The sequence below is a fragment of the Camelus dromedarius genome, chromosome 28 (genome assembly GCF_036321535.1).
Source record: "Camelus dromedarius isolate mCamDro1 chromosome 28, mCamDro1.pat, whole genome shotgun sequence".
In the NCBI taxonomy this organism is placed as follows: domain Eukaryota; kingdom Metazoa; phylum Chordata; class Mammalia; order Artiodactyla; family Camelidae; genus Camelus; species Camelus dromedarius.
The window spans coordinates 6430748-6448409 of NC_087463.1; the positions used below are offsets into that span (position 1 = coordinate 6430748).

General features: G+C 44.6%; 1 protein-coding gene across 1 annotated transcript in view; it reads right to left on the reverse strand.

Annotated features, from left to right (window-relative positions):
- The window catches only part of LOXHD1 (lipoxygenase homology PLAT domains 1), a 152179-nt gene that overhangs the window by 105917 nt on the left and 28600 nt on the right, over positions 1-17662 (reverse strand). The window contains exons 5-6 of the mRNA XM_064480296.1: positions 10695-10793; positions 2740-2888 (exon numbers count right to left, since the gene is read on the reverse strand). Coding sequence (XP_064336366.1) covers positions 2740-2888; positions 10695-10793 — 248 coding nt within the window. The remainder of the gene's footprint in view (positions 1-2739; positions 2889-10694; positions 10794-17662) is intronic.

The window sequence follows — 17662 nt, forward strand, 5'->3', positions numbered from 1 at the left end:
GAGGATCCAAGCCATGTGAAAGCCTGGAAGAGGGAGCATGCCAGCCCCGCTGAGAGGGTGAAGAATGGGGTGTCAGAGGTGTCGGTCTCCCCGAGCACCACCAGCTGGGGCTGAGGAACATACATGGCAATTGACTAAGGAAAGAGGGAGATGACCCATGAAGGAACTAATTACACTAGCTTTTAGATTTATCCCACCAAGCCCTCACACGTAAACATGGAAGGAGCAGTTGTCACGTGACATCCAAGGCAGCCAGCCCAGCAACGTGGAGAATGGGAGCTCTTGCGGTCCAAGTGGCAAATCTGGACATGCAGCCAATTTAACAGCCCCTTCAGTTGGTGCCTCCGGGGAGCTGAGGGCCAGCAGATCAATCAGAGTGAGTGGAGGAGGGGCACACGGAGGCCCAGCCACAGGGAGGCAGGAGGCTGGGGCTCGTGTGCATGGTGTCGTCCCAAAGTGGCGCGAGATGGCCCTAGGTTCCCCCTCTCCTCTGCTTTCAGCTTGTGCCCACCCTGCCTGGGACCTAAAACCCTCCTTCCTCCTTTCTCATTATAATTCTTCCCCTGGGAATATATCTAGTAAACCCAGGTGCGCTGCCCTGCAAAATGCTGTCATTATTTTTATGTCTTATCCCCAGGGAGCATTTTGGTTTGACTTTGATTTAGTTAAAGGAACAGGCTGTTAGGGATTCTCCAGAAGCCAATGAACCTTTGGAGGGATACCTACCTTGGCACTGGGGGGACCGGCAGGGACCTGCCTACCAGGCCCTGAACTCACCTTATGCAAAATACTGGTCCAAAGAGAAGAAGCAATCTCACATTGAGAGTAGCCAGCTTGGCCTTCAGGTTTGAAAAAGTGTCTGACTAGCAAACAATAAGGAGAGGAAAAGAAGAGGAAGGAAGCATCATTCTAAAGAAGCAGAAGAGAACTCTGAATAAAGGATACAGAGAAAGAGTTAAGAAACTGCTATGCTAAACAGAATACAAGAAGATACAGTCTTTGTGAAATAGCAGTAAACATCTTTAAGCATAGAAGGGGCTGCAGTGAAAAGGCAGTAAGATGATATGAAAAGAGAACTAGATTACTAGGTATCAAGAAAAACAAAAGTCTAGAGCAGCAAACATATCAAAGGTCTTACAGCTCTGCACGCCCTATAACCAGCTCCTAGGAATTCATTGTAGGAAATAATCATAGATGTGCGTAAAGATAAGAGACAAGAATGTTTGTCACAGCGCTATTTACAGTGTCAATCATTTTAAGGGGAAAAAATTGAAATGTTCAACAAAGGGGACTTGGTTTGATAATTCATACTATATCTGAGCAATGAAACACAATACTATTATAGTCATGAAAAATTGCATTGTGAAATATCAGTGTCATTCTATTTAAATAGCTTGGGGAAATATGCATATTATATTTGAAACTGGAAACAAAGCAGTTTGTAAGACATTGTATTTATTATGATCCCATTATTTTTAAATGATATATGTATATTAATTCACAGAAAAATGCCTGGAAGATACGTATCAAAACATGAACACTGTTATCTTCGGGTAGTGAAACCCTGGTGGTTCAGATTATCTTATTCTTGCTTATTTGTATTTCTTAAATTTTTTACAGTGAGTATGTATTACTTTTGTAAGAAGAAAAAAATATTTAAAAGAAACATTCAGAATTAAAATTCTCGTTCAGAGGAGAAGGAAATGGAACTGATGATATGGAAAAGCAAATCAATCATGAGGTGAGGGAATTTTACAAGTTCTTGTGGAATGCGGAAAAAATAGAGACGAAAGGAATAAAAGACAAGCTGAGAGCTTTGGAAAACAGAATGGAGATCCAATAAATGGACAGTTGGTGTTCCTGAAGACGAGACCAGAACAAAGCCATCCAAGCAAGAATTCAGTATATAATAGGAGACCTCTTTTCTGAGCTATAAATAAATAAGTAACAAATATCCTATGCATCAGAGAAAAGACTCATCATGTTTCAGAGAAGTTAAGAAGGAAGGAAGGAAAGAAAGGGATGGGGTGGAGAAGGGATGGGGTGGAGAAGAGAGAGAAGGGGAGGGAAGGGGTGGAAGGAGAGGGGAGATAGATGAATTAACAAAGACCCTACACCTAGACATTATCTGGCAAGACTTTTGAATTACAAATAAAAAGAAAAAAATCCTACAAGCATCCTGTCTGGAAAAGAAACCCACAAAATAAGTTGTCCAGGAAGAAAAATAAAGTTGGCGTCGATATCAAATTTCAGATGGTAATGGAACAAGATTTACACGCACTCTATATCACTTGAGCTATACCCTCCCCCTTTCTTCTTCATTCTTAATTTGTCCCAGGCAGGTGAAATTACAAGGACCCATGGTGTAGAAATTTGAGGTACAAAGCAACAGCCCAAGATAAGTCAGGAGAAAGCTTATGATTAGGGTGACATGAATGCTACAAGCAGGCTGGGTTATAAACATTCGTGGGAGGGGGAGGTTCTGGTGGCCAGAGTCAGGGGATGCTTCGTGGTAGAGTCTTAGGAAGATCAGACCCTCACTGGGTGCAGATGAGAGTGGTGAGCTTTCTTGGAAGGTGATAACGTAGGCAAAGCCTTGAAGGCTGGGAGGAGGGCAGCGTGGTTGGCCAGCGGGCTTAGGTAGAAGAGTGGAGGCAGACAGATCTAAAAAGGGAAGTTAGAGGAATTAGATTTCCCCCTCCCGGGCCACAGGGACCACAGACAGGCAGCTGAACCCACCTTGGACAGGAACCAACCTGGAGACCCGCCCTTGTTGTTGTGGCCAATATTGATCTTCATGAGCTGCCCCAGATCTGGGGCGTCCAGTAGGAACTTGTCTTCAGCTCCCTTTTCAAAGTTGTCCTTTTCGTTCTCCAGCCGACGCTCGCCTGTATGCACAGACCCACGAGAAGGTTACAAAGGAGACCAGAGGAGGTGAGAGAACCAGCTCCAAACTTTCATGGGCAACCTGCTGAAGGTTGGTCTCAAAGTCAACACCAGTGGAGGCTGTGTGGGTGGGGACAGGCCGTATGTGGGCACTCTCTGTACTTCCATGCCATTTTGCTGTGAACCTAAAACAGCTCCAGTTTTACTAATTTTAAAAAAGTCAAGAAGGGTAGCTTCACCCCAAGATCTACAGGCTCCTTAAATCCCTCTAGCCTGCAGTCAAGGCTGAGGCTTGCCTTGCGTGTGGCTTGTGCCTAAGATCCATGACTGGGCTTCTGATTTCTGCCTTACCCCAGAGTCCCCACCCTAGTAAACGGATTTGCCCCTCCATCCCTGAACTTGAGGCCCTGCCTTGCTCTGCCAGTTGCTTGTCCTGAACTAGGAGCACACCCATGGTCGTTGTTCCAGGGATGGTTGGCTGGGACCCTGACATCAATCAGCCAACAGGCTTCCTTGGGCCTGACTCCTTTTCTGGAAAACAGTGATGGGAACAGTCATCAGGAAAAAAAAAAAATAGACAAAATATGATCATATGTAGTGTCTCATGGATGATCAAAACACGTATTGCTGCTAATCCTTTTTGCCATGGAAAATTAAAAAAAAACTCATTAAGTGACATGTGACTCATTAAAACAGTTCTTATTTGTTAAAAAAAAAAAACCATCATGAGATGTTACGGGGTGTTTAGCATCCTTTTTGTCCCCTCATTTACTCCTCGCCACAATCCAAGAGGAAGCGATTGTAATTGTTTCGCAGATGAAGAAACTGAGACTTGGAGAATTTTAACAACTTGCCAAGAGTCACACAGATGTTAAGCACATAGCTAGGACCTGATCTAACTTGTTCCTTCCACTTTGCAGTTTTCTGTTACGATGTTCCAACATCCACCGGTCATATTAGCCCTTACAGTCCCACCTAAGCATTAGCTTTTTGTTTATGCTGTCCTGTCTTTTCTAAAATTTGAGTCTTTAAATTTTTCTAAATGTCAAATGGCCACAATTCAAACATGGAAAATCATATTAGCTGTCCACGTACCCACCACCTGGATGTAGGAGGTACAACAGCAACATTTTGTATAATTTGCTTAGGCCCTTCTCTCTCTCTCTTTTTAAATAGACTTTATTTTTTTAGAGCAGTTTCAGGTTCACAGCAGAATTGAGTATAAAATACAGAGAGTTTGCACATAGCCCTCCCCACCCACACATATACACTCCCCTACCCTCGACATCGCTCACCAGTGTGGCATATTTGGCCCTTCTTTTTTTTTAACGGAAATGAAACCCAACAGGTAGGTCGAAAGTCTTAGGTCCATCCCTTCCCCTGCTACTCTCTCCCCAAAAGAAACACTATTGTCAATTGGTATCCGTAGTTCCTGAGAATTTCTTTGCATATGTATGTATCCATAAAGAAAATATACTATTTTTGCATGTTTTAGAATTTTACATAAACAACATCATAGTGCACATGCTCTGTCTCAGGTTCCTTACCTGTGCAATGGGGGTGATGAGAGCATCGCCTCCTAGGGGCTGTTATGAGGATTAACTGAACGAATGTGCGCAAAGCCCTCGGGGCAGCGCCTGGAGCGTGGTGAGGGGCTGTGTTCACGGCTGGGGTCTTCACTGTTGCTGCTGTTACAACCATCTTATCACTATCATCACACACCCTGTGCAACTTACTTTTTTTTCAGTTAATATCATGCTTTTGAGATTATTTTGTAGATGCTAGTAACAGAATTGATCCAACAGCTGTACAATAGTCACTGAATGAAGAAAACACTATTAGGTATGCATTTTTTTGCTGATGGACATCCAGGCTGTTTCTGGTTGACTGTGCTTGTCAATAGCACTGAAATGAACTATTTTGTACCTTCCTTCTGCCCCACATTTGTAAGAACTGAACCAATAGGCACCTACAGAGTTGCTGACTCCTGAACTGTGTTCATCTTGAATGAATTAGATGCTGCAAACCTGCCTTCCAAAATGGTTGTCAACTACCACCAGCAGTGTCTGCAGGTTCCCAGTCCCCACAATCATTACTAACACATAGATTTAAATTTTTTTCTTTCAGTGTGTGTACAATGGTGTCTCATTATGGTTTTAATTTGCATTCCCTTGATTATTTGAAAATGTTGAAAGATTATTTGGAAGATGTTCATATATGTACATATATTTTGAGAGATTGGTTCAAATATATATTGGCCATCGAGGACTTGCTCTTCCATAATTTTTCTGTTCATATACTTTACTATGTTTTTCTATTGTCTTTCTTTAATCTCTGATGTCTTTTCTCAGACAGTTTTCTTGTTTTCATGGATTTCATCAAAATTTCCCTTTATTGTTGGTGGTTTTAGTGAATTGTTCAAGAAACTTCATCCTAAATCGAGATTTTGAAAAAGACACTCGCTTAAAAGTTTCTCCTAAAAATTTCATAGTTTGCTTTTTCACATTTAAATCTCTCGACCATCTGGAACTTATTTTTGTGTATGGCAAAAGGTAAAAAGATCTACTTTTATCTTTTCTCATATGGTTAGACAATTGCTTAAATACCAGCAACTGAATATTTCATCCTTTTCCCTCTGATTTACAATGCCACGCTCTGTGTGCTTCTAGACTCTTTATTCTGTTGCTTCATTTGTTTATCCTTCTTTCATATCACACTGTTTTAATTTTTAGAGATCTGACTGTCTTAATATCTGGCAAGGTAAATATCCTCATATTATTAATATTGTCAATATTATTTCTGTTATTCAGAAGTGGCAATACTTGGCAATACTTAGCCCTTTGCAGATGTGAATTTTAATAGCTTAAGCTTTGGGGTGTTGCCTTTTGGGAATTTGACTGACATTGTGTTGCATTTATAGAATAACCTGAGGAATTTGAGCATCTTAATCAATTACGTCTTTTTTCATCCTTGAGCATGATATATCTTTCCATTTATTTGGGTATATTTGTATGTCCTTAAGTAAAAATTTTTATTTTTTCCAAAATGCTCTTTTGTTAGATTTTTTTCTTAAACACCTTATAATTGCTGTTGTAAATCATATATTTTAGATTAAATGTTTGCTTGCTGTTTTTATTGATATTTGTATATTAATCTTGTATCCAGCTCCTTTATTAAAACTTTCTCATTAGTTCTAATAATTTTTAAATTCTCTTGGATTTTACAGATGATCATTAGTTTTTATGAAAATTAAAGTTTGTTTCTAAGAGGGGTCAGAGATTGGATTCTAATTTTACTGACTTATCAAAGAATGTTGTCTCTGTGATATCAATTCATTTGCATTTGTTTAAGACTTGTTTTGTGGTTTAGTATGAGGTGATTACGTGCTTGAAAAGAATGCGTATTCTCTACCAGTTGGATGCAGGAATCTACATTAGATCAAGGTTATTAACTGTGTTGTTAAAATCTGCACCTAAATACTAAATTTTTATCCATTTGACTTATCAGTTATTGAGAGTACTGTATTAAAATCTTCCACTGTGATTATGTACTTGTCAAGTTTCTCCAAGAATTTTGTTAATTTCTGCTTCACATATTTTGAAAATATGTTGTTCAATCTATACAAGTTCAGAATTATTATATCTTCCAGGTTAATTGCTCTTTTTGTCATTGTCTAATATACTTATTTCTTTTTTTAATTTTTAAAAAGTTTTTTAATTGAGGTATAGTCAGTTTACAATGTTGTGTCAATTTCTGGTGTACAGCATAATGTTTCAGTCATACATATACACACATATACATTTGTTTTCATATTCTTTTCTATTATAGGTTACTACAAAATATTGAATAGAGTTCCCTGTGCTATACAGAAGAAACTTGTTGTATATCTATTTTATATATTATAGTTAGTATCTGCAAATCTCAAACTCCCAATTTATCCCTTCCCACTCCTTTGCCCCAGTAACCATAAGTTTGTGTTCTTTGTCTGAGAATCTGTTTCTGTTTTATAAATAAGTTCATTTGTGTCCTCATTTTTTTTTTTTTTAGATTTCACATATGAGTGATATCATATAGTATTTTTCTTTCTCTCTCTGTCTTATTTCACTTAGAATGACAATCTCCAGGTCCATTCATGTTGCTGCAAATGGCATTATTTTATTCTTTTTATGGCTGAGTAGTACTCCATTGTATAAATATACCACATCTTCTTTATCCAGTCATCTGTCGATGGACATTTAGGTTGTTTCCATGCCTTAGCTATTGTAACTAGTACTGCTGTGAACATTGGGGTGCACGTACCTTTTGAATTAGAATTCCCTCCAGATATATGCAGGAGTGGGATTGCTGGATCACATGATAAGAATATTTATTTCTGATGAAGTGTTTTGTTTTAAAGTTTAACTTGATGGATATTTATATAGCTATACCAGCTTCTTTCCTGTTTTTGACATGTTTCTGATATACTTTATTCCATCTTATTTACTCTCAGCCTTTCTGTATCATATATTTAAGTTATATTTTATTTCTTTTAATTTAATATGAGGCTATTCTTTAGCTGATGAGTTTAGTTTATTTCTATTTATTGTATTATTCATACATTTATTTTTTGCTATTAGCCATGCTTTTTCTTTCCTCATTTCCTGACTTCTATTGAATTGATTGAGTCTTTATTCCCCTTTAATTCCCTCTACTGGTTTAGAAATTATACATTTCTCTTTCGGGGTGATTACTGTTACAATTTCAATATGCATGCTTGACTTATTAAAGTCTAAAGTTAATCAATATCTCTACTCTCCTAGGAATGAGCAATGGGCTAGAGCCAAGAACTTTATTATGTTCTAACTCTCATTATCTCCTTTCTTTCTCACAGATTAGTGTTTTGGGTCCACATTTTCTCATGTCTTGATAATAATCATTATCAGTACTGTTTTGTATAGTCAATGCTTGCTTAAACTTGTTACAGAATTATCATTTGGGGGGCTTACCTTTGTTTCCTGCATCTCACTCCTTTCTCCTGGGTACAATTTCCTTTTTTTTAAAGTATATCCTTCAATGGTTATTTAAGCATATGTCTGTGAGTAGTAAGACCTATTTCTCTTTGTTTACATGGAAATTCATTCATTTTGGCTTCACTCTGAATGATAACCTACAGAATTCTAGGTTGATGTATATCATTGCTCAGAAGATTGAAGATATTATTCCATGAACTTATATCCTCTATAGGTTGCTGATGGGAATTTGTTATCAATTTAATTATTGTTTTTGCAGAAGATAATCCACCCAATCTGGTTACTTTTAAGAGCTTTCTGTTGGCCTTTGGCTCCATCACAATGTGTCTAGATGTCAATCAGTTATTATTTATCCTGTTCAATATTTCTGCTACTTAAATCTGAAGATTCATATCTTTGCTTAATTCTGAAAAATGTGATCAGCCAGCATCTCTTCAAATGCTTCTTCTCACCTATTCTATATATTCTGTTCCTGAAACTCCTGTTCAACATGCCAGAACTTACTCCCTTCTGCATGTCTCATGACCCCTCATTGATATTTTCCAACCCTTTATGTCTCTGCTACATCTCCCTATATTGTTTATATTTCTCTTACAGTTCACTAATTCTCTATTCAACGGTTTCTAATTGTGTTGTTTAACTCATCCATTACGTGTTTATATTTAGTAACTGTGTTTTCATTTCCTGTATTTCTGTTTGCTATATTTTTCACAGTGCCTTGTTCTTTTCCTCAATTGTTCCTTTCATGTTTATAGTCAGTTTAAACATACCTAAGTTACAGCCTTGCTCTTCAGATGAAATTCTGGAGGACTTAATCTTATTGCTTGTTGCGTCTACTGGTGTTTAGTCATGGTGGATTGCGTCCTTGAGTGTTCTGTGGTTTTGGAAAGTGAACTCATCTCTAGTGCTTTATCTGTGGGAATCCCATAAAGTCTTGCAAATGTTTCTTTCAAGCACCAAAGGGTACTGGCATGGAACCAATTTTCTGTACCTGGGGGGAGTGTAAAATCAGACCTCAAGCCTACATGTGTGCAAGACGAAAGTATCCATTTTTCAGCAATTGTGTTTTTAATCTAGGGTTCTTACAAAGGTAAGTTTACTGTACTGATGAGCAGTTGTTTTCCTAGCCTATTTTTTCTCACTGAACCTTTAGGTATCTTGGCTTTATATGTGGTTCTAATATTGTTTGTATATCTTGCCTCATACAGTGCCAAGATCTCATTTTCTGACCCCAAAAGTGTATGGAAATCCATCCTGTGGACTGTTGAACATGAAAGCTCCCTTCTTTCAAGATCCACAGCATCAATTCATAACTAATACTTTGGTCCTGAGTTCTGTCTTCATTCCTGACACTGGAGAGTTCTCTTTTTTTTCCTTTTAATCCCAGCAATGCATTTTTAATTACTTAATATATTGTGTCCAAAATTCATGTCTCTATAGCTTTTCTGACTCTGATACTATTCTCTTCAATTAGCAGAAGCAGGAGAGAGCCACTTGTCTCAGTTTTGTTGGCCTGAACTGCTTTCCAGCACCTGCAGCCGTGTCTGTGCCCCTAGTTTATGCTCCACCTATGAAGCCAAGCCTAAGTTATTCCCTGGCCCCAGTCTTGTCTGCTCCAAACCACTGCATTGAATCTGGCCATGGCCAGTCACATCTCAAAATATAATTCAAGATAGGCATGGAGGTTAGGGAGATAGAGTAAGTGAAAATGAGCTCCCTGGAGATGTGGAGATTGGGTCTGTTCTAGGAGAAAGAACAATTTTAAATCAACCCCAAACCAATCACAACTTATTCTGAAAACACATCACACACATAAATTTGACAAGATGGGTACCATGCTGCCTGGGGAGGGCCATGCATGGCAAATCACATCACAAGAAGAAAAGAGGTGTTCAACAGAAGAGCCTAGAGGAGACTGGAGTTGCCTTCCTCTGCCAGGAGGGTGAGGAACAGTCCACTTAAGAATCAGTTCTCACAAATGATAAGAGCTGGAGAGGCTGTGGAGAAAAGGGAACCCTCCTACACCTTTGGTGGGAATGTAGTTTGGTGCAGCCATTATGGAAAACAGTATAGAGATTCCTCAAAAGACTAAAAACAGACTTACCATATGATCCAGCAATCCCACTCCTGGGCATATATCCAGAGGGAACTTTAATTTAAAAAGATACATGCACCCCAATGTTCATAGCAGTATTATTTACAATAGCCAACACATGGAAACAACCTAAATGTTCATCGACAATGATTGGGTAAAGAAGCTGTAGTATATTTATACAATGGAATACCACTCAGCCGTAAAATAGAATAAAGTAACACCATTTGCAGCAACATGGATGGAGCTGGAGATCGTCATTCTAAGTGAAGTAAGCCAGAAAGAGAAAGAAAAATGCCATATGAGATCACTTATATGTGGAATCTAAAAAAAAAGACTAACTTATTTACAAAACAGAAACACACTCGCATACATAGAAAGCAAACTTACGGTTACCAGTGGGGGAAGAGGATGGGAAAGGATAAATTGGGAGTTCAAGATTTGCAGATACTAATATATATAAAATAGATTAAAACAAAGTTCATACTGCATAGCACAGGGAACTATATTCAAGATCTTGTAGTCACTTATGGTGAAAAAGAATATGAAAATGAATACATGTATGTTCATGTATGACCGAAGCATTATGCTGTACACCAGAAATTGACACAACACTGTAAACTGACTATACTTCAATAAAAATATATATGTACAAAAAAAATCAGTTCTGCACATGGCTTGTGAAGAAAGGATTTCAGATCCATTACCTGTGTCTCCATACTCGCCAAAGATATTGATGCAGACGTCAGCATCAGTCCCCGCACCAAGGACGTCGCCAGTGTACACCTTGACTTCATACTTGTTACCTGGAAATGAAGGCAGAGAAAGCCTCAGCTCATCAGCGTCCTGAGGAGGGAAGAGCAGAGGCCCCAGAGTGGCTCCCACACTATTCACGCTTCCCTCCAGCAATGCATGTACTATCACCATTACCGTCAATAACTGAGCAAGAAACAAGTCGCCTGACATTGGTTCCAAGTGTTCATTGCCGAACTGCACGCATAGCGCTAATCAGGAGTAGCAGGGACTTTTGTTTCCATCTACCAACGTGTTGCCTTGGGATGCATGAATCAACCCAAATGCAAGGTGCCACCCCGAGCCGAACCAACCCACCAGTGCATCTCCCCTGGATACTGAAATGACTCCAGCTGGGCCCCCTGCCTCTACTCTGTCTTCTCCAATCTGTTCTCTACCCTGCATCAGAGTACAAAAATTCATTGGGGAAAATTGATTATGCAAATTAAAATCAAATTTATATGTAAATTGTCAAGGCAGTAGCCAATGCAGTGACCAGAGGAGCCAATGATAGACAGCAAACACATGTTCCGGCGTTGCTTCGTTTACAGACCTGTACCTGCTTCCTGTGTCTTTGCTCCATTTATTGAACAGAATTCTATTCTCTGTAACCCCAAACTGCCTCAGCCTTGGCCATGGCCTCAAGGAGGGAAGGGGCTCAATGCAAACCTGACAACATGATGATCCCCACCCAGGTCTCCCCACCCAGAGCCTGCCTCAGCGTGGGAGCAAAAGGCTGGGCTTGATAAGTGGAGCAAAGCAGAGATTCCTGGAGAGTTCCTTTGGGTGCCAACAATTCCAAGGGCTGAGACAGCTTTCTCTTCCCTTTCCTCTTCTTGCAATGGCTTTCTATTTCTCGTGTACTAGCATTTTTCTTTTTCAGATGTCTTATGCCCAGTATGTGAAGCTGTAAAAATTAGAGCTGTTTTAACTGAGGCCCAAGTCCCAGCCTCTGTTCCCACATCCTCCCTGGAGCCTCCCCTGAGGTCCCAGCCCCCGGGGCTCGTTCAGCTCTGAGCTTCTTGGCTCTGCCACCTTGTCTGTGTCAATGATTCCCAAGTTTCACCATCTACCCCTTGTGCAGTGTGCTGCTTCCTGCAGGGGAGACTCCTAAGTTCCTTAAGAACTTAAAATCGACCTGGGAAAAGGACTTCCTTCTCTCATATAGTCTCCACCACATCCCCCAGCCCAGTGCTGGGCCCAAATTAAAGTCCCACTGAGTATGTTGAAAAGCTAATTGAATTTCCTGAAGCGCAAAGTCCCTGGAAGTTACTTAAAGCCAAGGACTGAGGTGTGAGGTGGGGAGATGAAAAAGAAAAACTGATTTCATCCCTTCCCATCTCGAGTCGTGACCAGCAGTCCGGGGCTGCCCTCTAGAGATGAGACAGTGCAGAATCCTGCAGGGGACCCACAGAGGACACCTGCCCGCATGGCCCTGAAGGCTGACCTTTGACCTGCTGAGAACCTTGAGCCGAGAGGGACAAATGTCCTCCATTTTCACTTGGTGAAACCCGTGCAGGGGGATCCCCAGGGGGAGGGAAGACCCTCCCATCTTCGCCCCCAGCTGAACGCTCCAGAAGAACAGTCATTCTCAGATTCCCACCCCCTCTTACTTCACCACAAAGACACCTCTAAGACAGGACCCAGAACCAGGGCCTTTACAAGAGGCCAGAGCCCGGCAAACCCTGGGCTGAAACTCGGGCCACATCCAGGCTCCCTGGGGAGGCTGTCGACAAGGCAGATTTCCATGTTCCCTCCCAGAGGCCCTGCGTCGCACGGCTCAGCCAGCAGCTCTGCTCTCGGTCATCCTCGGAGTGGCAGAGGCCCCCACCAGGGGCTGCTTCTTCCCATCTCGGGCTGGTCTGTGAGAACCACTCATTTGGGTTCAAGTCCTTTCTCAGGTCCAGTCCGGGGCTCACTTCACACAGAGGTAGGACCCCTCGGCAGGGGGTCTGGATGCCCTTGGCAGGCAATACCAGGGGAGCATGTAGACCGGGAGAGGCTGTGAAGGCTGCTGCTGAGCATCAGGCAGTCAGGGGGGCGACGGGACCCCAGAGGGGACTGGGCAGAGTGAAGCAGCAGAAAGGATGAGGGGGCTGGGGGGGGGGGGTCTGTGGAAGGAGTAGCAGGCAGTCTGAATCATTCCAGAAGGCAGAATTTGAATCAGCGGAGTGAATTATAAAGAGGGAAGTTTTGGCTCCCCAAAAGAAACATTTTCTAGTATCAAGGACCGTCCCACAAAGGCCTGGGATGCCCTTGGGGGAAGTGAGTTTCCCATCCGCAGCCGCATCGAGGCAGCCACGCTGTGCCGAGCACACGGTGCAGCGCCATCTGTCAGGGATGCTGTGGAGAAAACGGCAGGGGAGCGGAAACTTGACAACACTAGGGGTGACTTGGACCTGTGATTCCGTGACATTTGACCAGGAAAGGCAGCCTTGCAGACTGTAGAGAGGGGCCCGGAGCACCAGGAAGCATTGCAGAGGACGGGGAGGTACCCGAGGCGCCTGCAGACCGCACCTGGGAAGCAGGAGCCCACGCGGGGCTTCGGGGACACACCTAAGCCCCGTCCCAGAAAAGTCCAGAGAAGCAGAGCAGCAGGGCCAAAGGGAGGCAGCGTGGGACACAAGCCAAGGGTCAGGGACCGAGAGGCCAGACGGAGCTTCCAGGCCTTTCCAGGTGAGGTGACAAGGGGCCCCTGCCCAGAGATCAGGAAGCCAGGTGAACGGAATCCCAGAGGAAGTCGATTCTGGAACAAGGCTGGACTGTCTTCCAAACTCCGTGGCACTTTCAGCAGCAAGATGGGGCCCTGGTCCCCATGCAGTTGGCCAGGTGGAGAGCAGGGTCCCCTGTCTCAGAAGACCTTTGATCACACGGAGGAGGGCCTAGAACTGCCTTGTAACCCACTTTTTAAAAGACCCCAAGGACAATGAGGCTTATTTTATTACTGTTTTCTCTGCTTTGCCCCCAAACTTCCTCTCCAAGCAGAACCCCACTGTATCTGATTTGCCATTTTCCAAACAAGGTCTAGGGCCCAGGGCCTGTCCTAGGTCGTGATGAAGTGTGTATATTGATGGAAGAATGAGGCTGAATGAAGGCAGGGTTCCCTTCCCTCCCAGGTGGCCAACGAGCAGCGCAGTACAGCCAGCCTTCCTCTCCAGTGGTCACAAGAGAGAGAGCCCTCCAATTTCCTGTGATCAGAGCTTCAACAAATGCATGCTCGCTGTTCCGGTCACAGGGGGTGGTTCAGCCCAAGGGAGCGGGCAAGGGCAAGTAAAAACCCCTGCCCCAGAGGCCAAGGGAGAAGGCAGACGAGAAGAAAGGTGGAAAGCAGAGGCCAGGGCTGGCCATCTTCTCGGGCAAATAGCACTAAACCTCCACGCAGGCCTTGCAGCTCACGGGATGCTTGCACGTCCCTGAGGACATCTGATCCGGGCAACGTGACAACATTGCACATGGCAACCACCTCGTGAGGCAGGCAGGGCCGGTACTGCCATCGTTCTCCTTGACAGAGGAGGAAACTGAGGCTCAGAGAGCAAGGTGGCTTGGCCGAGGACACACAGCTGCTAAATGATGCCAGCAGGGCTCAAAGCCAGGTCTCCTGTCTCCAGATACAGGGCTATTTCCAGAGTAGCTCATGGGTTCCCATGCTCTTGGCCAGGGGTCAGCAACATTTTTTCTGTAAGTACCAGACAATCAGTATTCTAGGCCTGGGGGGCCGCTTGGTGTCTGTTGTCAATGCTCAGGACCAAAGCAGCCGTACACAGTACTGTGTAAACACCGTGTAAGCAAAGTGCCCAGCTGCCATCCAGGGAAACTATTTATGGACATAAACATTTGAACTTCACATAACTTTCCTGTGTCATGAAATATTACTCTTGTTTTGATTTCTTTTCAACCCTTTCAATAAGTAAAGGCCTTTCTAAGCGCACAGTCCACACAGGGGCAGGTGGCAGGCGGGGTCTGGCCATCCCCTGCCCTCTGTTTTCTTGTGCTCTCAGGCACTGTCCTGTGTGTTTCCAGACAGATACCTGCAGGGGAGTCAGCCGCTGGTTGCAGGATAGTCACAGCACATCCTAACCACTGGATGAGCGGCCCAGGGCTCTGAAGACTGGCAGACAATTGTCCTTTCTCTATTGGGGTGGTGGGGCTGAGAAGGAGGGGGTCCTGTGCTCAGCGTGGGCAGGCAGGGCCACTGTTCCCTGCCCCCACGATGCTGTGGGACTGGGCTGAGTCTGATGTTCCCTTGAGTCCAGTGGAAAAGGGGGCCTGGTCTGAGGTTTCCTGAAGGTGGGGACAGATGGCAGGTCCAGTTCTGCAACCTTGCGCATTGTGCCTTCAGCTCATTGCCCTCTTGAGAGCGAACAAGGAGCAGAGATGGAAAAAGAAAGGAAGGTCAAGTGAAGGGGCTAGTGAAGAGTTCATCGCCCTTCCTGAAGAAGCACGGGAGAAAGAGGGACCAGAGATGGCCCACCCCAGCCCTAGGGTTGGCCTGTGGTTTACTCACTTGGCATAGTAACTGTTATAAATTTCTCCCTACAACTGAATTCCCTCTGGCCTTCCAACAGGGCTACCTTTAGCCCCTACAGTGCTTTGTGCAAGTTAGATAAAGTGTTCCCTCCCTCAAGACACTTTACTGCCATCTGTTGGATAACTGTTGCAATAAACGCACCAATCTACAGCCTCTATGGTGTGAAAGAATCTCCTGACACAGCCACACTTGGGCAGTGCACAGCCTACACATCGGAACCCAGCAACCCTACCTTTCAGGTTTGAGCCTCCCTCCACTAAAGGTTAGTGTGAGCTCAAAGAGGCCAAACAAAGCATTGAAGCGTTGATCTGAACAATATATAACAACAGATATAGATCAGGGATTAAGCTAATTACACGGTGCCTTCCAAAGCCAAACAGAATTGAGCTGGGGTCCTGTACAGTTAGCATTATTTGCAGCCTAAAGATAGATTCTGCCTCAAGGCCACAGCATAGCATTGTCTGTGTCCTTCCTGTCCTGCCCAGGGGATACACAAGCCCAGCCTTGCCCTTGCCCATTTTTCCCTCTGCATGCCCCATGGCAGAGGCACCAGGCTGCTCCTTCCAAACGGCAAATCTGTCCCCTGCAGACCGGCCGGAAGCTGCCTGCATGAGCTTCCAGAAAAGGCAGGCACTGGCAGGCCCCGGCTTCCTCCTCTGCCGGGTGCGCCCTCCGCCCCCACAGCTCCCCCACGCTCTGTCTAGAACAGTCAGCACACGGCAGTGACTTGACGGGGCACATCGCCAGAGAGCAGCCCTGGGCGGCAGGGGCAGGCACAGCCCTGAGGGGGCCGGAAGCTCCAAATCATGATGCTGCGGTTGCAGCTGAGCCCAGCTGTGCCCAAGAGCAGAAGTCAAGCAAAGACCCTCATAACTAAGCCCCTGTTCCACCTGCCAAGAAAGAGACCATCTCCCACCCAACATGGTTTGAGCTTCTCTGAAGTTCGCATGGTCCAGGCTTTTTCAGGGAGCAGAGAATCATGAATGAGCTGACGGAATGCAGTTTCTTTCCCTGGCCTTTCATCCATCCCCAGATCCTGTTTAATTAGAACGAGGCTTTGTGTATTTTGGCAGGTGAGAGGTGGAGGGGAGGGTATTGGAGCGAGGATGACTAGCCTTGATTTTACCACATCCCCAACCAAATCTGCCACATCCACACCCTGACACCCAGCATCTCCTCTCACCGAGACCAGGACGCCAAGACACAGAAGTGGGAACTCACAGGCGCTGCGCGGGAGGAGATGAAAATGGCAGGGAGAGAGATTCAGTGGGGATGCCCTGGGGGTGGGGGACCAGGGCGAATGTTCTCACCGAGCCGGGAACGCCCCTAACGACTCAAGTCTGCACAGGCGTGGGGAGGGCGTGGTCCACAGAATCCAAGCAAGGGCGGCGAGGCTCCCTGCTGGGAGCTGGGTCATGACCGCTGACCAGTGAATGACCTCCCAGCCCGCGGACTGAGTTCTCCCTCCCCGACGTGCTGCCCCCAGTAGGTTTCCTCTTCCTTCCCTCGGGTCCAGAGACCCGAATCTCACACCTAGATTCATCCTGTTCTTTAGATGGGACTGGGGTGTCTCTGCTCTCTCGAGAATGCCGTCCACCTTGCTTCCCCTGCAGACACACCCACTAGTCAAGAAAATAAGAGCCAACAGTGTTTGCTGAGCACCTTCTATGGGCCAGCACACCCATCATCTCACGTAATCCTCACGGTGACCACTCTCACCATTTACTGACCAGGCAATCAAAGGAAGCAGGAGGTTGAGACACTTAATCGAGTTTTCACAGATGGAAAGGGTAAACCCAGACCCGGACTCGGGGGATCTGGCGAGAAGGCTCTCTCTTAGCTGTCATTCCACCCACCCTGCCAGGTCTAGCACAAACCCTAGTTTCTCTCCGAAGGGCCCCACCTCCCAAGCCCTCAGTGCTCCCTTCCGGAATTCCCGGGGACTGTGTCATTTCTTTGTCACTTAACATGTGCTGGAACACAGGCCGTGGGTTGAACTCAGCTGAGCCTGATTACACAGCAGCATTAAAACATCACTCAGTCATTAATAGCCGCTCCTGGGTGATAATCAAGAAAAAACACTCTGTTCCTTTCTTCGCCCCCAAATAAATATACAGCTAGTATATTTCCTAAGAAACTAACATCAGCCTAATGTCATCAGGCGTTTCAACATTATGGAGTAGATAAACTTTCTCTCCTCCTCGTGATCACCTCCTCCCATTCCAATTCATTGCTAAGCCCCATGGAGCTATTTCCACACGCCCGCCAAACTCTGGTCTGCCCTGGCCCCTCGGCTTCCACTGCTCTGCAGAGGTCCTTCCCTTCCCACCCGCCTTGCCCCTCACCGGCACCCCA